This window comes from Pseudozyma flocculosa, assembly GCF_000417875.1.
Source record: "Pseudozyma flocculosa PF-1 unplaced genomic scaffold scaffold00028, whole genome shotgun sequence".
Classification (NCBI taxonomy): domain Eukaryota; kingdom Fungi; phylum Basidiomycota; class Ustilaginomycetes; order Ustilaginales; family Ustilaginaceae; genus Pseudozyma; species Pseudozyma flocculosa.
This window is the reverse complement of record NW_006920896.1, coordinates 90,202-110,273: the sequence shown is the minus strand read 5'-3', so window position 1 is coordinate 110,273 and position 20,072 is coordinate 90,202. Positions and strand designations below refer to the sequence as shown.

Genomic DNA, 20,072 nt, shown 5'->3' with positions numbered 1-20,072 from the left:
CGCATCTCGACCCCACCCCTTCCTTGGTGCGGAGAGACACACGGCATCGTGCGGTGACGACAAGCAGACCAGCCCGCCTCCCAGCCAGCCAGCCAACCTCGCGCCGGCCGTGTGTCAGACAGTCCGAACACGGGCAATGCGGAATCGGCGCGCCGACACCAACGCCAGGGATCTGACCCACGCGCACCTAGCGCCCAGGCAAGCGCGGAAACGTCACATCAGGGACGGACGGACGGACGGTCGTATGTCGGTAAGGGTCATTTTTGGCATTCGTGATTGCGGAGCGGCGCAGAGCGGGGCGGAACGACATGCGGAAACGGCGGCCGCGGCGGCGTGACGGCGACGGCGGCACCCCTCTGTCCGCGCGGCCGCCTCAATTCGGGATGAAGTGATTGTCGGGATCGCACGAGACAAAGATGAAGGAGCGCGGGGCAAAAGGGAGACATGCAGGGACTTTGATACCGAGCTCGAGCGGACCCAACCTTGACACGTTCCGACTGTCGACTGCGGAAGACGGATGGATAGCCAGACCGCCGAGCCGATCCGTACCGGGTGGGCCCGGTGGACGGCAACGAGGGAATCACTCGGCAGCAGCGGGAGCAGGAGCAGAGGCGGGGGCGGGAGCAGCAGCAGCAGCAGCAGGGGCAGCAGCGGGCGTGGACGCCTTGGCCTTGGCCTCGCCGCTATCCGTCGACGGCTTGCCGTTGGCCTCTCCTTGGCCCGCAGCGGCGCCGTTGCCGCTGCCATTGCCGTTGCCCTCCTTGTCCACCTTGCCGGACCCCTTCTTGTTGTGGCCCTTTCCGCCTCGCGCCTTCTTGGGCTTGCCACCCGGTGCCGGCGACTGAGCCTCCTTGGCCGCTCCGCTTCCCTCGGTGTCCGACTTGGCCGCACCCGCCGAGTCGCCGCCTTCTTGCTTGCCGTCGGACGGCTTGCCCTCAGCGGCAGCAGCGGCAGCGACGGCGGCGGCGGCCTCCTTGTTGTTGCCGGACTTGCTCTGCTTCCGCTCCTTCTTGTCTGCCTTTTCCGGCTTGTCGCCCCGCTCCGACTTGGCCGGCGTGGCCGTGCCGCCCACAATTTTGGCGCTGTCGGCCTGCTCGAGCGCCGGCTTGATGTCGGTGCCCTTGATCGTCTGCCCCTGCCGCTTGAACGCCGCCTTCATGGCCTCCTCGTCCTTGAACTCGACATAGGCAAACGGCCTCTGCCTGCGCACGTTGTCGCCGGCCGGGGCGGCGGCGTCCTCCTTGCCGCTGCTGACGCCGCGGCGGTGCGAGAAGCGCTCCTTGTCAAAGATGAGCTTGATCGACGTGATGCCGGCGGCGGCGGGGCCAAAGTACTCGCGGATGTCGGCCTCGCTGATCGGCAGCGCGTCCTTGAACTGGCTGATGTAGATCGTGTTGGGGTTGCGCGGCGCGCCGCCCTTGCGGCCGGAACCTCCCTCGGTGCCAGAGGTGAGGTAACCCTCGGCATCGCTGCGGGACGCGGCCGACTCGTGGCCCTTTTCGCGCGGCGTCTTCTTGTCCTTGGCGCCGCCCTTGGCCGAGGCGGTGGACGGCGTCGTGGCGCCACCGCCGCCGTTCTTGGCGGCAGACGGCGTACCGGGCGTCGATGCGCCGCCTCCGTTGGCGGCCGCGGACCCCTGCGCCGGCCCGGGCGCCTTGGGGCTGGCCGCCGAGGACGCATTCTTGCCAGAAACAGCGGCAGGGCCGTTGCTGTTGGCCGCCGTGGGCGCCGTCGGGGTGGCGGCGCTCATCGACTGGTTGTTGCGGCGGTAGGCAAAGTTGAAGCCCTGGCTCTTGGTCTCGGCGCTGACGCGGCCGTCGCGGATGCTGAGCACGAGGTTGCCGTAGGCGGCGTCCGGCAGGTTCCAGTTCCACGTGTTCTTCCACGCCGGTTCCTCGCTCGCCGCGCCCGTCGCCGTCGCCGTCGGCGGCACGCGGTTGGCCACGGCGAGCGCGTTGTCGAGCAGCACGCGCTGGTTGCTGTCAATGACGGCGTCGACCTGCGTCTTGACCGTGTCCCAGATCTCGCCAAACGCCTGCTTTGCGTGGTGCAGCTTGTTTCTGAAGTTTTCCGCGTCGTGCTGGACGCTGAACTCGTTGTACGACACGCCGTAGCGGAAGTGGAGTCCGGCGCTGACGGTGAGGTCGGCCTTGAGCGCGAGGGCCAGCTGGGCCAGCAGGCCCTCGCGGCCGGGCGAGGCGTGGGTGATGAGGACGCGCGTCTCTGTGGGGTCAAAGGTCTTCTGGGCGGTGTCGACCAGCTCGCCGATCTGGAGCGCCGTGGTCCACATGGTGCCCTGGCCGCCGGCGATGGTGGCGGCGCCCTCGCCGTTGTCAAAGAGCTTGTGCAGGACGACGGCGCCTCCGAGGCCAAACAGGCGCAGGCGGACGCCGCCGACCTCGATGGCGCGGGTGGTGGCCTCGTCGAGCACGTGGAGGTTGGGCACCTGATACTCGCCGGTGCGGAAGCGCTCGAGGATGGCGACGTCCTCGCAGGCGCCCCACACGGTGAAGACGGGCACCTTGAGCTTGATGGTGCCGTTGAGCAGGTGGGGAAACTCGGAGAGGAGGGGCTCGGCGTGGTTGAGCACCTGCTGCCTCAGGCCGGTGGAGGCGTTGGCCTTTTCCGCCGAAGCGGGACCGCGCGGCGGATCCGAGCCGAGCAGCTTGTTGCGCAGCGCCGGAGAGACGAGGGTCGAGTACTGGACGAGGTGGCGGAGGGTGCGGTCGCTGATGCGCTCGAAGCTGGAACGCTCGTAGAAGCCAAAGTCGCCGGTGTGGATGATGGCCTGGGCGTTGGTCTCGTCGGCGATCTGGTTGAACATCGAGATGTTGCCTGCGGGCGAGACGGGCGGGAGAGGGAGCGGGAAGCGACACAGAGGAGCGAAGAGGGGGTCCCTCACAGGTCAGCGGGGGCCCAGTGGCACGCAGACGAGGCGAGGAGGTGCCGCAACGAGCGGCGAGCGGGAGGGATCCGGCATGTACGCACCTCGGACGTCGGCGACACACGCGATCCTCCCGCTGGGACCATCGATGATGTACGGAGGCTCAGAGGAGCCGGAGGCGCCATTGGGCCTGGCGCCGGGGCCCGAGTTTCTGCTCCTGCCAGAGTAGGCGGTGTTCTGGCTTGCGGTGCGCTGGATTGGCATGCCCGGGTAGTGAGGGGGTTGGAGGCCTGGGCCGGACTGGGAGGGTGGGGCGTTTGAGCCGCCTGCGTTGCCAAATGTGGCGGCGGTGCTGTGAGAGGGCGCGGGAGAGGCGGCCTGGGAGCGGGCGGCGTTGCCGGCGGGCGAGGTCATGGCGAGGGAGTAGGTCGCGGAGAGAGAGGAAGAGGGAGAGGGTATGCTTTTTCGGGGTTTGGTGACGACGAGGAATGGGGCCGTCTAGATGCAGGGCAAGGCGCGGCCACCGATGTAATTGAGGCGGAGTAAGAGATGCAACGACCGGCCGAAAGGGGCGTTGAAGGGGGGCGTGGAAGTGGGTGTGCCGAGGAAGCAGCGAGGGTCGCTGACGATGCTTTTCTTGTCGCGTGGGCAGGCGGGACGGGGTGCGACTTGGTATAGGGTGACGTGTCGTGTCCTACGACGGGGGGCGTTGGGTGTCAATGGAGGAAAGAGGGAGCAGGAGAAGCGTGCTGGCCAAGGGAAGCGTGAGTGATTGCGAAGATGCGCAGTCGTCAAGATGGGGAGGGCGGTGGTGCGGGTGGTGATGTGCGCCGGTGCTGTGTCTGTCGAGGCAGTGGCGGTGGCGGTGAGGATGCAGTCGACTTGCTGGTGGAAGCGACGATGCGGCGGGGCAGGGACGATGAGTGGTGGGTGGTGGGTGGTGGTGGTGGTGGTGGTGGTGATGAAGGCGGTGTGTTGCTGCTGCAGGCGTTGCGTGGCGCGGCGTGAGGGACGAGGCGAGGCGAGGCGAGATGAGGATCCCAGAGAGAGGCAGAGAGAGGTCAAATGAGAAGCGAGGGCCAGCAGCGACGGTGGGGCCAGGCCGGCGGGGCTGCCCTCTGTCTGTCTCTCTCCCTCGCTCTCTGCCTTGGCCAGAACAGACGTCTGTCTGTCTTTCTGCGAGGAGGCTGGAGGGGGGGTGGGTGCGCGCGCGTGTGTTGCGTGCGTGGGTGCGTGCGTGCGTGTTGGCTGGCTCGCTGCGCTTCTTTTTTTCTCTGACAGGCAAGGCTACCTGGGCCAGCCTGGCCAGCCAGCCAGCCAGCCAGCCAGAGTGGGCCTGACCTGATCTGCTGAGCGCTGAGCCCCGCCTACACGCACCCACCCCTCGCTCCCAGAGGGCTAGGTACCTTGGCCTGGCTCGGTCACGCCGCCGGCACAAAGCAGGCCAAGGCCAACACCCTCACCGGTCCCAACCTCGACTCGACCCGACCCGTCAGTCTCGACGCGCCAACTTGCGCGACACTCATCGGCCAGCGCTGCGTTACAAGTGCCTAACGCGGGCCACCGCAGCAGGTGCGGCGCGGCGCGGCGCCGAGCTCAGTGGCAGTGGGGGAATGGGACCGGGTTCAACGCGTGGGTTCGTCTACAAGTACAGGGCGGACAGGGCGATGCTGCAAGGGAATCAAACGACAATGCGTCGAGGGTGCGTGCCGACGTGCCAGGTTGCTGCTAGTGGCGGCGGCGGCGGCCGTCGAGATCAGTTCGAGTGCGACACCTTCTTGGTGATGCCCAGCCGGCGCTTCTTGCGCAGCAGCTTCTTGGCGCTCATCTGCACGACGCGCACGACAGAGACAAGGGGGACCCCAGTGTCAGCACTTGGCAGCGACCACCGGCGCGTAGGAAGCAGGTGGTACTGGCCGCCGCGGCTGGCTGCTGCTCACCTTGGACGCCATGGCCTCGATCCTGGCCTTTTCCTCGGCCTTTTGCTTCCTCTCCTTTGTAATGGTCCTCTTCCTGCGCGGCGGGCATCGTCGAAGAGCGAGGGCAACGGCAGGGAACACGTCAGAGACCACTCCCTTGCGAGACGGCGGCGCTGGACGACGCCAGCCCTGGGCCAGCCTGTACGTCGCTGCGCTGCTTCCCACGTCACTACTCACCTCTCTGCCTCTGCCACTTTTGCTTCCTTCATCTCCTTTTCGCGCTGCTTGACGGCCTCGGCCTTTTTCCTCGCCTCCATCTTCTTTTCCCACGGCGTAATCTTCCTCACCCCCGAGATATTGCTGAGCCGGGGCGGGAGTGGGCGGTCAGAGCGGAGCAAGCAGGGACAAACAGGGAGGGAGGGAGCGAGCGTGAGATGCATATTCATTGTTCCGGTAGATAGATGGACAGGACGAGGAGAGCCACTCACGTGTGCTTCGAGGTCGTGTCGAGCCCCGGGCCCACCGAGTTGGAAGGGCCGGCCTTGGGCTTGGTCTCGCTCGTCGGCGCCGCCGCCGTCGCTGTCGCCGCTGATGGTGTGGTCGCTGCGTGCTCGGACATGTTGCCAGTGGGTCGGTCGGTCGGTGGGTTGGTCGTTCGGTCTATTGAGTCAAGGAGGCCGGTGTAGGGAGGGTGGCTTGGATGGCAGTGGTGGCGGTGGGCTCGAGGAAAGGGGCGAAGCCAAAGCGAGGCGGGCGGTTCAGCCAGAAAGGGTTCAAGCGGGAGCGGCGGCCAGGAAATTTCCAACTGCTAAAGGTTTCGGGACTCGGCAAAGAGGTGGCCAGGCCGTAGCTCCCCTTTTGCCGTCCGAGTGCGGTGGGCCCCTCTCGACGGCCAGCTACCGGTACCACCACCACCGACGACGGTGATGGCGATGACGATGGCGATGTCGACGCCTTGGCCACAATTCGCCGTCCCCTAGTCGAAGCCGATTGTTCCCGGATCTCCTCAATAGGGCCATTGCGCTTCATCTGAAGCTGCTTGACTCGAAACCGGGTCCGCTGGCCAGGTACGCTTCGCCCGCTGGTAGCCTCGGGGCGGCAAACAGTGTTGAGGCAGAGGCGGCAACTTGGCTTCCGTTCCGGTTTCTTGTCGGGCCCTCGGCATGCCCCACAGGCAGGGTGGCCAGGCCTGCCAGGCCAGACCACCTCGACGTGGCTCCTGCGCTTCGCCTTGGCACCTCGTCGCGCCGTTTTCAGGAGTGACTACGAATGGCGGCTACGGGTCCTTCTTCCCCCTCGATTCGTCTTGCGCCCATGCTCTCCTCTGGTGTGCGGTCGTCGGCGGAGCAGGGAAGAGCTCCCCGGTTTGCGACCTTGGCTCTGGACGGGCCCCACGGTCGAGCCGGCGCTTTAAAGCGGCGTTGTTGGTCGGCCATGTTGTCGCCTCGCTCCTCCATCCCGTTCCTGTCTGAGCATCGCCTGGCCTGGCCTCAAACTTCCTTGTCCTCTTGCCTCGTCAATCCCACTCCCTCTCTCGCCTTTCATCCCGCGCGCCCCGTTCGACATGGTCCTCCTCGCCGTCGGGACCTTCAACACGCCCGAGCTCTGCACGGTCCGCTTCGATCCGACCAGCCACCGCCTCGAGCTCGTCTCGACCTCGGACGTCGTCGGAAAGCACTCGTGGCTCTCGACGGCCGTCATTCGCCCCTCGGCCAGCCGCGCCCTCGTAGGGTCCGCCGAGCCGCCCACCCACCTCTACGCCACCTGCTGGACCGAGCCGCCCAGCGTCGCCGCCTATCGCATCCGCAAGGAGCCCGGGCACCGCGGCCCTAGCGACGCCGCGGGGTTTGAGCTGCTCAACACCGCACCGACGGCCGCGCGTTCCGGCTACGTCACCATCGGCCAGCCCGCCAATCACCCGCACCCGGTCCTCTACACCATCAGCGGGCCCGGCGGCGAGGTGATTGGCATCGACGCCGAGACGGGCGCATTCGATGCCCACGGCCGCAAGCACGCCAAAGTCATCCCCGACAGCGGAGGACGCATCCAGGAGCTCGACTGCGTCGCGGGCCGCTGCTCTCGACCCGGACGGACGCTCAAGGACGACGCGGCAGGGGCCCACCACGACAGCGGCGTCACGGGTAGCGGCGGTGGCGCGAACGCCATGCCCAAGCTCGACGGCAGTGGCGGCAAGAACAACGGCGACTTTGGAGGCCTGCGACACGGAGCCCACGGAGTGGACCTCTCGGTCGATGGGCGCGTAGCCTTTGTGCCCGACATTGGGCGCAACTGCATCTGGGTCTACGACGTCGACCCCGACGACGGTACGCTGTCGCTGGCGCAGAAGTACGCCCTGAGCCGTGCTAACGATGGGCCGCGGCACACGATCGCGCACCCGGGCGGCCGGTACCTGTACTGCCTGCAGGAGCACAGCTCGTATGTCGACGTCTTCGAGATCTTTCCTGCGGGCCACGGCGGGGATGGCAGGGGCACGCGGATCGAGTGGCGGCAGGGCGTGCGCATCATCCCGCGCAGCGAGGACGAGACCCTCTACTGGGCCGACGAGGTGCGCGTCTCTGCGCCCACCGACGACGGCAGCCGCCCGTTCCTGTACGCATCGACGCGCGGCCTGGCAAAGGGGACGCGCGGATGGGTAGCCGTGTTCCAGCTGGACCGAGACGGTGCCATCGTCGCGCCCGCATCGCTGCAGGCCGACGAGGTCGAGGTCGACGTCGAGGCGCGCGAGGAGGGTTGGAGCGTGGCAATGTGGCAGACGCCTACGTCTGGCGGGTGGGCGGACGCCATCGAGCCGGCGCCCACGATGCTCGTCGACGGCAGCGGGCGACCACAGCACTATGCCGCGCTGACCGACAGCGAAGAGGGCGTGCTGCGCATCCTTGAGCTCGTCTCGCCCGCCGGTGGGCCATGCCGGATCGAAGAAGTGGCCACGCTGGACCTGGGCCGCAGCGCCGCGGGCGAGCTCAGAGAGGCCGCCACGGCCGTCTGGCTCGGCTGATCGCCCGAACCCGCTGTACCGTACCAGGTGGCTGCGATAGACCGACCTTGTTTCGGTGCCAGTACCGGCACTGCTGCTGTGACCCGACGGCGGCAGTCCTGCCTGTCGATGGAATGAAGATGGAAGCGTTGCGCCGTGTTCGATGCCCGCCTTGACAGAATAGTGCCGAGGCGATCTATCTGTGGCCTCTCATTTGTCGGAAGACGGAGGGCGAAGCGAGAAAAGTGGAGAAGCCAACCAAGCGCTTGCTTGGTGCCTGCTGTTGCGAGATCGAGAAGCTTCGGCGCGGGTGCCGCCCCGCTCTTGTGCCTCTGCCCGTGCGAGGCCAGGCCAGCCTCCGCCCCGCCAGCCTGCCTGCGCTTGCCTCGAGCTTGAGCGACCCAGGCCTCAAAAGACTGTCCCGGCCACCATCATCTGCCACCACCGCCACCACCGCCACCCACTGCTCATTGAGCCTGCTCCATCTATACTCGTTCCAGCCCTCCCTATCTTGCCCGATCTCAACCACCCGACCCCACTCCCCTCCCCGCCGCCATGTCGACCGATGCCGAGCGAGCCGCGCCTCCTGCGCCGGGCAACCCCATCGTCTTTTTCGACGTCGGCTTCGCCGGCTCGCCCGCACCGACGTCCAAGGGCGCCAACCGCATCGTCTTCGAGCTGTACGCCGACCGCGTGCCCAAGACGGCCGAAAACTTCCGCGCCCTCTGCACGGGCGAAAAGGGCACCAGCGCTTCGGGCGCCAAGCTGCACTTCAAGGGCAGCGGCTTCCACCGCGTCATTGAAAGGTTCATGATCCAGGGCGGCGACTTTACCCGCGGCAACGGCACCGGCGGCGAGTCGATCTACGGCGAAAAGTTTGAGGACGAGAACCTCGAGGGCAAGCACGACCGCCCCTTTTTGCTCAGCATGGCCAACGCCGGCCCGGGCACCAACGGCTCGCAGTTTTTCGTCACGACGGTGCCCACGCCGCACCTCGACGGCAAGCACGTCGTCTTTGGGCGCGTGCTGCGCGGCAAGGGCGTGGTGCGCCGCATCGAAAAGTCGCCCACGGACAACGACAAGCCGGTGCAGGCCATCACCATCGACGACTGCGGCCAGATCCCCGAGGGCGGCGACTACGGCATCGAGGCCGACGCGACGGGCGACCGGTACGAGGAGTTTCCCGAGGACTACGACCAAGAGGACTGCGAGGCCCGACCGGAGGTGTGCCTGCGGATCGCCAACGAGCTGCGCGCGATAGCCAACGGCGTGTTTGGCAAGCAGGAGTACGCGACGGCGCTGGCCAAGTACCAAAAGGCGCTGCGCTACCTCAACGTGCACCCGGTGCTGCCCGACGACAAGCAGGGCGACGCGGCATTCTGCGCCGAGTACACGTCGCTGCGCACGCCGCTGCAGCTCAACTCTGCGCTGTGCGCGCTCAAGCTGACGCCGTCGCCCGACACGCGGCTGGCCGAGACGTGCTGCACGGGCGTGATTGAGAGGCTGGGCGGCAGCGGGTGGGGCGAAGCGGCTGGCGGCGAGGGGACGTCGGCGGCGCCGTCGTCGTCGTCGTCGCTCGACGACAAGACGCAGGCGGAGCTGGCCAAGGCCTACTTCCGGCGCGCGCTGTCCAAGGTGGCGCGCAAGGACGACGAGGGGGCCGAGGCGGACCTGGGGCACGCGCTGCAGCTGGCGCCCAACGATGCGGGCATCAAGCGGGAAAAGGCGGCGCTGGTCAAGCGCAGGGAGGCCAAGGTCAAGGCGCAGCGGGCGGCCTACTCGAAGATGTTTTCCTGAGCGGGCGGGCGCGCCGAGAGCGGCGTCGTCGCTGGGCGTGCAGTCGTAGAAGTGTCATTGGCGTGTCGAATACAGCACTCCTTTGAGCGGCCGAGCGGGGCAAGAGAGCTACGTGTCATCGATCCGGTGTGGTTGTCAAGGCAGCCGGGGAGACAAGAGGAGGCGCGGGTCTCCCGACGGATGTGCCGCCTGGGTGAGGGAGCGCTCAACGCGACGGGCCGAAGCCGAGACGCGACCCCCGTTTTTGTGTCGCCGGCGGCGGCGGCGGCGGCGTGACTGCTCCACTTGAGTGTTGGGGATGCGTGCGGGCGGGCGTGCGGGCGGGTGGGCCGACGGTCGATTCTGCTCGACTGGCAGACCCTCCGACCGCGACCACAGCCACCAACCCAACCCACACCTCTCTCTGCTTCCCTTGCGCTGTCTCTCTGCTGCTCCATCTACCTCGACCCCTACCACGCACGCTCGTACTGCCACGCATGCTCGCCCTATCCACACCCTCTTGAACCTCCTCCTCCTCCGGCCCCTTGCCCCCTTGCTCCTCGACCGCACCGCACCGCACCGCACCGCACCGCGACGACGAGGGGATGAAACAGGCCACCCTGCCATTTGGCGGTCGTGACCCTCCCCCATCACAGATCCAACACCTGCCGGACAACCCGCCCTCCTCGCTCCCTACCACGCCGCCACCCGCCAATGCCAGCGGCGATGCCGGCACACAGAGCTGGCCATCGACGCCGCCCCCGTCCGTCGCTCCGGCCTCGAACAAGGATCAGCTCGCCGCTCACTTGAAGGAAAACGGCGGCGTCGATCCGTCTAGCCTACACCCCCTCTTTCGTCCAAAGCCACAGCCACAGCCCCAGACGCAGCCGCAGCCGGCGGAACCCGACCCCGATGCGGACCAGAGCAGCACACCCGGTCCCAGCCGCCCAACCCGCTCCAGCCGCGCAAAGGCGCCCGTATCCTACCGCGAGGACCTCAAGGCCGTGCTGCGCGCAGATGCAAAGCTAGAGGCTTCGCTGCTCAAGGACCAGGCCGAAGTCGGCAAGCCAAAGAGGAAGCGCCCGAGCAGGCCTGGTTCTGCCTCGGCCTCGTCGCTCGTCGATCCAGCCGTCGCAGTGACCCCGAAGCAGAACGGAGATATCCCGGAACTGGATGGAGACGATGACGGCGGCGACATCGAGATCGTGCACAGCAACATGGCTGGCCCATCGCCTGCTTTCGCGGCAGACAAGCCAAAACGAAGCGACAGGCTCAGCCTCGATGTCCGCGGCACCATTTCCACCAAGCCAGACGTGAAACCCCACCCGTTCTTCGCCATGAGGGACAAAGCTCAGAGGCCCCCTCCGCCAGCAGCAGCAGCGACCCCTGCCTCCGAGACCGACGACGAGATGCCGCAGCTTGTCTCCAAGGGCAAGGCAAAAGCCAGACCGCCGCCAGCACCCCTGCCGCCGATGCGCCAGGAGCCACCGCGGTGGAGTCTGTTTGCGCAAAAAGGCGGGTCGGCCTGTTCTGGCTCTGCCGCACGCAATGTGCGATCCAAGGCGCCGCTCGAAGCTGCCTGGCCCGGGCGCGGCGAGGCGCACGTCAGGAACCTGTGGCCGCCTGAAGAGCAGGCGCTGCAGTGGGCCAAGCAGAAGGCCGCTGCCTATACGTCGGACTCGGAGTCGTCGCGCAAGGCACGGCAGGAGCGACGCACGGCGGGAGGGCAGACCATGCCAGACGTACCCTTGGCCAGCCGCATAGCGAGGCAGAGGATCCCCATCAACGGCACGCATCGAACGACGAGACACTGCCCAGCAGCATCGTCAGCCGAGGCAGTGCGACGCCAGATCGACCTGTCCGCCTGGGCGTCGGCCGACGGCTCGCTGCCCTCGAGCTTCCAGCATCTGCTCGACCTGGTGGACCGCCATACCGACCGCCGTCCTGCGCGCACGTCGCAGCACCTTCTCAACGACGCCTTCCGCCCGCAGACCGCATCCGAGTGCCTCGGCAACGAGTCGAGCGCCACCTACATGAGGGACTGGCTGCGCGCCCTGCTCGTCACTGCGCCCGGCCCAGCAACCGGCGCCAGCAGCAGCAGCGGCACTGTCAGCGCCGCGCAGGCCCGCGCCGACGCCTCTCGTGCCAAATCGAAGCGGCGCAAGCTCGCCGACCGCGCGTCTGGCCCGCGCATGATCCAGAAGCGCGTCGACAAGAAGCGGAGGCGGGCGAGGCGCATCGGCAGCGACGACGACGAGGGCGGCTCCGAGATGGCCGACTTTATCGTCGATGACTCCGAGGAAGAGGAGGCGTGGTTCGACCAGTTCCGGCGCGGGGGTAGCGCCTCGACGGCGGGCGAAACGACCGAGGACGAGGTGGCGGCCCTGGCAATGTCGCAGGGCAGCGCCTCGGCGCCGACGACGCAGTCGCAGTCGCAGTCGCAGGCGCAAGCGCAAGCGCAGTTGCAACCGAACCCGGGCGCGGCGCCGGTGCAGCCCACGTTTGCATCTGCGGCGCATCTCACCAACTGCCTCCTCCTCTCTGGGCCGTCGGGCTCGGGTAAGACCGCCGCAGTGTACGCGTGCGCAGCCGAGCTGGGTTACGAGGTGTTTGAGCTGTTTCCGGGCATGGGCCGGAGGAGCGGCAAGGACTTGCACAGCGCCGTGGGCGATCTCGGACGCAACCACATGGTCTCGAGCGGCGGCACGGGCGGAGGGGCCACCTGGCGCAAGGGAGCGCCGGCTCCAGCCCCGGCCTCGGCGAAGGCGAGCGCTTCCGAAGACGCCCTTGACGGGCCAGGCGATGCGAGGAAGGGCACCTCGCCGGCGGTTCGGCAGAGCCTGATCCTCGTCGAAGAGGCTGACGTGCTCTACGAGGACGACAAGGGCTTCTGGACGGCCATCGTCGAGCTCATTGCCGAGTCGCGGCGGCCCGTCATTGTCACGTGCAACGACGCCGCGATGATCCCGGCGTCGGACCTGCCGATCCAGGAGCACCTTGCGTTCCAGCGGGTCGACGCCAGCACGGCCTCGGTGTACCTCCGCCTCCTTGCTGCTGCGTCTCGGGGCGTCCTGCTCGACGAGGCGAGTGCGGCCGAGGTGCTCAGGGAGAGCCGAGACCTCGCGGCGCCGTTGTGCGCGGATGCGTTTGCGAGGTATCCTCGTGCCGACGGGCCGGTGCATCCGGAGATGCTCGAGCAGTGGGACGAGGTGGTGCGAGAGAGGGCGGATGGGAAATGCGAGCAGAGGGTGGACCTGCGGCAGGCCATCAACCAGCTCTCGTTGGCTCTGTCGGTGGTGCAGCCCGGCAGCGGTGCAGAGCCGGAGCCGGAGCCGAACCTGACGCCAGTGGCCGTGCTCGTGCCCGCGCCGTCGATGGGAAGCAGCACCGGAGGCGAGCTGAGCGACATCGCGCAGCTCCGCCTCGAGGCCAGGCGGTACGACCCGCTGTCCTACGTCCACGCGATGCAGTGGGACGAAGACCCGGAAGCCGTAAGTCTCGACCCTTTTGCCTCGCGTTGACTGCGCGGCGCTCGCTCAGCTGACGCTCCAATTCTCCTTCTCCCTGCTCCGCCAATAGTACGGCCAGCCACCGCACCTGACGACAGCCGAACAGCAGCTGGCGCCGCACATGCGCCAGCTCTTCTCGCAGCCGCTGGCGGTACCGCCCCATCGGCCGGGTAGCTTCCGATACATGCCCGACTTTGCCTCGACGGTCATCGGTCTGGTCGGTGGCGCCGGCATCGAGGCCGGGTCGGGATGGGAGCTGGAGCAGAAACGGTGCGTCCACGTGGCGGCGGTTCCACGTCGGTCGGTGGTGGCAGGCAGAGAGAGGGAGGCTCATACTGACTTCGACGACGACATGCCTTCCCCTCCTCCGGTCCCGATGTCTCGCTCGGGCCGCGCGGCGAGCAGGGCGAAGACGAGCCACGCCATCGCCACGCTGACGCGGCTACTGCACCCCGCGCCCACCTCGACGGCGCAATCGACGGCGACCGTACTCGACTATGCGCCCGCCATCCGCGCCATGTCGACATGGGACGACGCAGAACAGGCCGCCCACATCGCTGCCGCCACCGCCGCTGCAGCCGATGGAGAGGGTGGCAGGAGCACGCGCAACTCGACCCGCTTCCTGACGGCCTTTGGATCCGGACGCGGTGGAGAGTATGTGCGGTGGTTGCCCTTTGGTCCGCTGGAGACGAGGGCTGTGGCCGTTTCGGGAGGCAGGGCTTTCGCGCGAGACTCGATGTGATCCTTTCCGAATCGACGTGCATCGCATGCCATGGCATGGCATGGCATCGCATGGCATCGCATCGTTTGTCTGTCTGCTCGAGTTCTATAGTCGGATCGAGTATTGTAGTCTGCTCGAGGTCAACCCGTCATCCTCGCCGCATGGCCAGGCCCGGCCTGGCCGTGGTCCTTTGTACCTCCGGAAAAAAGAGATGCTCCTCAGGCGGAGCGGGATGATGCTGCGCGCAATCCCAAGCACCCTCGGTCCTTCCTCCTTCCCTCGTATCGACATTAGTCTGGCCCCTCTTTCATCCTAAAGCAGTTTCCAGCCTCCCCCAACTTCACTGCCGCTCCGCGAGCCGAGCCGAGCCGAGCCGAGCCGAGCCGGGTGACGTCGTAGCACGCCGGCGAAGTGGATGTGCGGGCGGACCGATGTTTGCGGCGCGTCGTGCGCGTCGAGCGACGGGAATCTCGACACCAACCCTTTGCATTTGGTGCATGCTTCGACGGGAGGATCGTACACTTCTCACCCGTCCCTCTTGTTGGAGGTGGCCGGCAGGCAGGCACGGGCCGAGGCGAGGCGAGGCGAGTGCATGACAGGAAAGATGAGATTCCGGGCGACGGGCGTGCGGTGAGTAAATACATGGGTTGAAGACATGGACAGGAGGGAGGTATCGAACGGTACAGAGGGGACGGACGGTGGGTGCTGGGCTGAGCTGGACGGTCGGAGCAGGTGAAACGCAGTCGAGCGAAGAGGCGAGGGGCGGTGCCCTAGAGCCGCGGGGTGGCGGGGAGGGCGTCGGCATTGGCCTTTGCGGCGCGCTTGAGGAGCTCGGCGTGCTTCTCTGCGACGGCGATGACAGCGGCGGTGGGGTGGCCCGCGATCTGCTCGGGGAAGACGCTGGCGTCGCACACGGCGAGGCCGTCGATGCCATGCACGTCGAGGTCGAGGTCGAGGACCGACTCTGCCGCGCTGGGTCCCATGCGCGCCGAGGCGACGGGGTGGTAGAGGGTGAAGGCGTCGCGCGTCATCCAGTTCCAGATCTGGTCGTCGGTGATCTGGTCCGGATCGGCGCAGTAGGGCCAGTAGAAGCTCGACGGGTCGTTGTCGACAGGCATCTGCTCCAGGTACGGCTTGAGGGCGTCCGAGTGCGCAATCTTGAGGCAGATGCGCACGCCCGCCAGCAGCACCTTGCGGTCGTTGTCGCCCTCGTCGGTCCAGTAGCGCGGGTCGATCACCGCCTTGTCCCACGCGTCGGCGCTGCGGATCGAAATCTCGCCCACCGACTTGGGACGCAGACCGATGGGAACCATTGAGAAAACGCCATCACCGTGCTGAGCCGTTTTGAATCCATGGTCGAGGTACTGGAGTGGGCAACCGATCACCTCGAGGTCTGGGCCGATACCGAGGGATCCGTGGAAGGCGGGCTTGTTCTCGGGCTTGGTGAGCGCGTGGGTGCCGGGCAACTTTTCGTCGGTCGAGCGGAAAAAGGCGGCACACTCTCCGACGTTGTTGGTCAGCGGTCCTCCACCCGTGACGAGCCAGCGGGCGAGGGCGGGCAGGGCGCCGATTTGACTGCCGAGGAAGTCGAGCGTATACTGCGGCTTGGCCTTGCAGAGGATGGTGCTGGTGCAGAAGTGGTCCTTGAGGTGCTGGCCGACGTTGGGGTTGTCGAGCACGACGGGGATGCCGTGCCGCTCGAGGGTGGCGCGCGGCCCGACGCCGCTCAGCATGAGCGTCTGCGGCGTGTTGATCGATCCGGCGCTGAGGACAATCTTGGTGCGCGCCGAGACGTAGTACTTCTGCCCTCCGCGCTCCTTTTCCAGCTCGACGGCAATGGCACGCGGGCGCGACGACGAGTTGCGGTCGAAGATGACGCGCGTCACCATAACCTTGACGCCGATCGTCAGGTTGGACCGCTTCTGCACGGCGGGGGGCAGGTAGGCCGTGGCGGCCGACGAGCGGCGACCGTTCTTGTCGACTGCGGTGGGGTGGCGGGGTCGTCGACGCGTCAGTGATTCCGTCCGACCATCGCGACGACGACAGACACGGGAGACAGGGAGAGAGGGGCAGACGCACTGAAGGTCATGATGTGGGTGACGCCCTCGGTTCCGCGCGGCGTGTTGATGTCCGGGTTAAAGGGGATGCCCGTCTCGATGCAGCCGCCGACAAAACCCTTTCCGCCGATCTCGGACAGGTGGCTATGTCCGACCTGCCACAGGCCGTCGCTGCCGCGGTGCACCGGGTCCACCTGGGCGCGGCCGACGTTGGGCGTGTCTGTGGGTGGCCAGGGAGGGGGAGGCGGTCAGGAGCCATGTCGGCGCACGTCGGGACAAGAGTGGACAACGACGTGAGCCAAGCGCCACTCACACTGCTCTGCCTTGCGGAAGTAGGGCTGCATGTCCTTGTATCCCCATCCCTTGCAGCCGAACTCCTTTTCCCACTCGTCGTAGTCGGTGTACGAGCAGTGGTGGTACATCCTGCGGCGAACAGAGTGGCGAGGCAGGGATGACGAAGAGCAGAAACGAAGCGCAGAGGGTCGGGTTAGCAAGGGATCGTGTGCCGCGCTCCCCAATTCGACCCCGACCTCGCCCGCAAGCCGCGACGACGACCGGACTCACATGGCGTTCATGCTGCTGCTACCGCCGATCATCTTTCCGCGGGGCCAGAAGAGCTCGCGGTTGGCGACGGTGCCCTGCGGGACGGTCTCGTAGTTCCAGTCCTTGTCGGTCTTGAAGAGCTTCCCGAACGTGAGCGGGGCCTGGGTCTCGAGGACGTTGTTGGTGCCGCCGGCCTCGAGGACGAGGACGGAGACGTTTGCGTCTTCCGAGAGGCGCGATGCGAGGACGCAGCCGGCGGTGCCGCCGCCGATGATGACGTAGTCGTAGGTGGCGGCGCGCTGTGCCTCCTGCACCGTCGAGGGGGCAAAGGCCGCCGGCGTCGCGTACGACGACGGGTTCTCGTTGAGCGTCGAGGTGGAAAAGAGACCCATGTTGGGCGATGTGGCGTGGTGTGCGTGGGTGGGCGATGTGGTGTGTGACTAGAAGGGACGAGTCGGAGGAGTGCGAGCGGGGTCTCTGAGAGTTTGCGGGGGGGGGGCCAGTAGGGAATGAGGATGTGCACACACGGGGCGGGCGGTGAAGAGGGCGAGGCACAGCAGGGCGCTTTATATCAACTGCATTGCGACCGAGCACAGGCCAAGCTCACGGCAGCTGCGGCGACGAGGGCAGGTCACGATGGCAGCGAGGGGGAGACGTGACAGGGCAGTAGTCCAGGCCTGGCAGGCTCAGGCTCAGGCGCGCAAGCACGGTCCAAGTCGAAGTCGATATTGTAGCCCAGTGCAAAGCGTGCGTCCGACTTTAGGGCAACTTGCGTGAGAACTCACCAAGCTTCGACGACGGCAAAGGCCGATACGGTACGCTAGGCGAGGCGAGGCGAGCGGAGGCGGGGCGGCAAGCGGGCGAGACGGGGCGAGACGAGGGCTCGGGCCACGCATCCCCAGACAGCGAGGGGCCCCGCATTTGCATTTGCGCGGGTAAGGTGGCGTGGCGGCAGGCGGCAGGCAATTACCAGATCTAGCCGAGGCAGGCAGGCAGGCAGGCAGGTCAGACCAGGCCAGGCCCTCGACGCCGGCTAAACCAAGCCAATCACCTTCGTCGCTCAGCGCCATGCATGCATGGTCGGGTCGGGGTCCTGTCACTCTCTACCGCGTACGCCTTGCCTTGGTGTCCTAGCCTGTGCCTTGCGATACGGCATGCGCGCGCCCCAAGGAAGGCAGCAGTGTGGGTTGCGGAGCATTGCCGCTTCTCGCTCTCGCTGTCGACCCACAGAGCGGACACCCTCCAGCATGTGACCCCCCGTTGCCTGGCTGCGTAATTCCGCTATGTGCTTCGTCTCCGTATCGTAAGCACCCGTCCCGAAGTCAAGGTCCAAGCCAACGCACAGCGAGCCACAGTAAGTACAACGGGACGAGGTCGAGGAAACAAGCGTGTGTCACACCCGCTCCGCCCCCCAATCCTCGACAAAATCGACGGGGGAAAGGTAGGCCGAGGGTGCGCTCGAGCCCTCGCAAGTCGCACCACGTTCCGTCAATCCAGGTCGTCTAATCCCGCACCACACGCCGCATGTCCCGGCGGCGCTAGCTGCTGTACTGTACTCGCTCAACACCTCCGATTCAGTTCAATCAACCTTGTCGACCGCTGGCCAACTACTGCTCGTCGTCGTCCTCCGTCTCGAAGCCATCGTCCTCATCCTCGGCGGCGGCGGGCTGGTGAGCGGTCCCGCCCATCCCCCAGACGGCATTGAGCGCATTCCTCAGCGCCGCAAACGCTCCCCCTCCTCCCCTTGCCTCATCCCCTCCGCCGCCTTCCTCGTCGTCGTCTTGGCCGTCCCGATCAAATCCAAAGCCACCGGGCGGTTCATCCTCGCCCGCCCCACGCTCCCGCCGTGCTTGCGCCGTCATTTCGAGAATCTGCGCCATCACGTCCTCCTATATCCGCGGCAGGTCCAGCGAAGAGGGGACGAAGGCGGGAAAAGGCAAATGGGGTGTCGGTCGGTAAGCCGCGGGTTAGCCTGCTGCCTGCCTGGTGATGTCCTTCTCGACGCCCCTGCGCGCACTCACCCTCGTCTCGTCGTCCATGCCCTCCATGGCCGCGTCCCAGCCCCGCAGCCCACCCACGCCCTGCATCGCCCTCATAAACGCCTGTATCAGCCCCGCCTCATCCTGCTGCCCTTGCGCTCGACTTCCGCCTCCACTGCCACCCCGAGATCCACCACCGCTGCCCATGATGGGCGCAAAGTACTCGTCGTCGTACCTCGTCGCCCTGTCCTCGTCCCCCTCGCCCTCGCCCTCGCCCTCGACGGTGCCGTAGAGCTCCGTGGACACGGGCGGAATGGGGTCGAAGGCGTCCATCATCTCGCCGTTGCGCGTCACCTCGGTCGGCAGGTGGCCCACCAGCTGCTGCCTAACACTGTCCGGCAGGTCAGACACGAGCACGTGCCGGTAGATGCCCTGCCTCGTCTTGAGGTCCGCCACGGCCGCCTTGGCCCTCTTGGCCGCGCCCGTGGCTTCGTAGTCGGCCTTGAGTACGGGGAACAGCTCGACGGCCGTGTCGCGCAGCCACTCGGGGTAGCCCGGCTCCTTCCACAGCGACTCGGAGCGCAGCGCGTAGATCTGCGAGAGCAGGTGCGGCAGGCTGTCGTCGCCAGCCTCGCCGTACCGCGTCCGCAGCTCAAACAGCGGGTGGGTGACGAGGCTGCCCGGCAGGTCGATGCCCACCTTGTTGGCCAGCAGCGGCACCGCCATCGGGTACCGCGCCATGGCCAGCCGCAGCGCCGCCCGGCTCCTCCGCCCGCTCTTGTCCTTCTCCTCGCGCTCAATGGCCTTGAACGCCAGCGCGCGCGCGTACTGCAGCCCGACGCACCAGTCGAGCGTGCCCTCGTAGCCGTCGCCCTCGCCGGCGTCGGCCTTTTCGTCGTCGATGCACGTCTCGGCGCGCACGCTGATCTCCTCGACGCGCTTGACGCCGCCGCCGCGCTGCCGGCCGCGCTGCAGGTCGAGCTTGTCGCACAGCTCGACGAGCCAGCGCGCCTGCTTGGCCTTGATGGCCAGGAAGTCGATCCAGAGCAGCGCGGCGTGGTGGTCGTCGCCGTCGCGGCCGAGGCCGAGGAGGATCTTGGCCCACTCGAGGGCGGTCCTCCACGTGCCGCGGCGGCCGAGGAAGCCGAGGTTGCGGTGGACGGCCAGGTAAAAGGCGCGATTCTCGATCTTGAGAAAGTCGACCATGGGCGGGCCCGAGGTGGTCGACGAGAGGCACGAGGTAAAGTAGGGGCTGGCGGTGCGCTCAAAGGCAAAGAGGGCGCGCGAGTTGAAGTCGGCCGCCTGGCCCAGGTCGCCCTGGTGGCGCGAGTAGTCGGACAGCTGGAGGAGCGTGTCGATGTGCCACGGGTAGACGCGCAGGAGCGCCATGAGGGCGTTGGGGTCGTGGGAGCGCACGGCCTGGAGGAACTGGAGCTGGACCTGCTTGTAGGCCTTGCCGTGCTGCCACGAGCAGAGGCGGCCGCTGCGCGTGTCGCGGACGTCCATGTTGATGCCGGTGAAAGTGCGGCCGATGGGGGGCCAGTAGTCCTTTGGCTGCGAGAGGTGGCTGCGGAGCTTGAGGTTCGAATTGGTGGCCTGGGCGCGCGCCCGGGCGCCGGCGGAAGCGCCGGCGGCGGCCGACTCGCTCTCAAACGCCTTGATGGCGGCCGAGCCAAACTGGCGGCGCAG

General features: G+C 67.1%; 7 protein-coding genes across 7 annotated transcripts in view; 3 read left to right on the top strand and 4 right to left on the bottom strand.

Annotated features, from left to right (window-relative positions):
• Window positions 1–580: 580 nt before the first annotated feature.
• Window positions 581–3,298, bottom strand: PFL1_06639 (uncharacterized protein; the record flags this gene model as incomplete). The annotated part of the gene is made up of 2 exons (XM_007884185.1): window positions 581–2,835; window positions 2,989–3,298. The coding sequence occupies 2 exons, from the start codon at window positions 3,296–3,298 to the stop codon at window positions 581–583; spliced, it is 2,565 nt and encodes an 854-aa protein (XP_007882376.1).
• A 1,342-nt stretch (window positions 3,299–4,640) lies between these two features.
• Window positions 4,641–5,422, bottom strand: PFL1_06638 (uncharacterized protein; the record flags this gene model as incomplete). The annotated part of the gene is made up of 4 exons (XM_007884184.1): window positions 4,641–4,712; window positions 4,825–4,897; window positions 5,041–5,163; window positions 5,292–5,422. The coding sequence occupies 4 exons, from the start codon at window positions 5,420–5,422 to the stop codon at window positions 4,641–4,643; spliced, it is 399 nt and encodes a 132-aa protein (XP_007882375.1).
• Window positions 5,423–6,367: 945 nt separating this feature from the next.
• On the top strand, window positions 6,368–7,819 carry PFL1_06637 (uncharacterized protein; the record flags this gene model as incomplete). Its single annotated transcript, XM_007884183.1, has 1 exon — window positions 6,368–7,819. The coding sequence occupies one exon, from the start codon at window positions 6,368–6,370 to the stop codon at window positions 7,817–7,819; it is 1,452 nt and encodes a 483-aa protein (XP_007882374.1).
• Window positions 7,820–8,353: 534 nt separating this feature from the next.
• Window positions 8,354–9,595, top strand: PFL1_06636 (uncharacterized protein; the record flags this gene model as incomplete). The annotated part of the gene is made up of 1 exon (XM_007884182.1): window positions 8,354–9,595. The coding sequence occupies one exon, from the start codon at window positions 8,354–8,356 to the stop codon at window positions 9,593–9,595; it is 1,242 nt and encodes a 413-aa protein (XP_007882373.1).
• Window positions 9,596–10,179: 584 nt separating this feature from the next.
• Window positions 10,180–13,825, top strand: PFL1_06635 (uncharacterized protein; the record flags this gene model as incomplete). The annotated part of the gene is made up of 3 exons (XM_007884181.1): window positions 10,180–13,065; window positions 13,154–13,353; window positions 13,489–13,825. 3 exons carry the CDS (start codon window positions 10,180–10,182, stop codon window positions 13,823–13,825), a joined length of 3,423 nt encoding a protein of 1,140 aa, XP_007882372.1.
• A 749-nt stretch (window positions 13,826–14,574) lies between these two features.
• Window positions 14,575–16,796, bottom strand: PFL1_06634 (uncharacterized protein; the record flags this gene model as incomplete). The annotated part of the gene is made up of 4 exons (XM_007884180.1): window positions 14,575–15,785; window positions 15,884–16,081; window positions 16,175–16,284; window positions 16,426–16,796. 4 exons carry the CDS (start codon window positions 16,794–16,796, stop codon window positions 14,575–14,577), a joined length of 1,890 nt encoding a protein of 629 aa, XP_007882371.1.
• A 1,215-nt stretch (window positions 16,797–18,011) lies between these two features.
• Window positions 18,012–20,072, bottom strand: part of PFL1_06633 (uncharacterized protein) — a gene marked incomplete at both ends in the record, with an annotated part of 2,812 nt that continues 751 nt past the window's right edge. Inside the window, 2 exons of the mRNA XM_007884179.1 lie at window positions 18,012–18,293; window positions 18,426–20,060. Of these exons, the coding sequence (XP_007882370.1) occupies window positions 18,012–18,293; window positions 18,426–20,060 (1,917 nt within the window). The remainder of the gene's footprint in view (window positions 18,294–18,425; window positions 20,061–20,072) is intronic.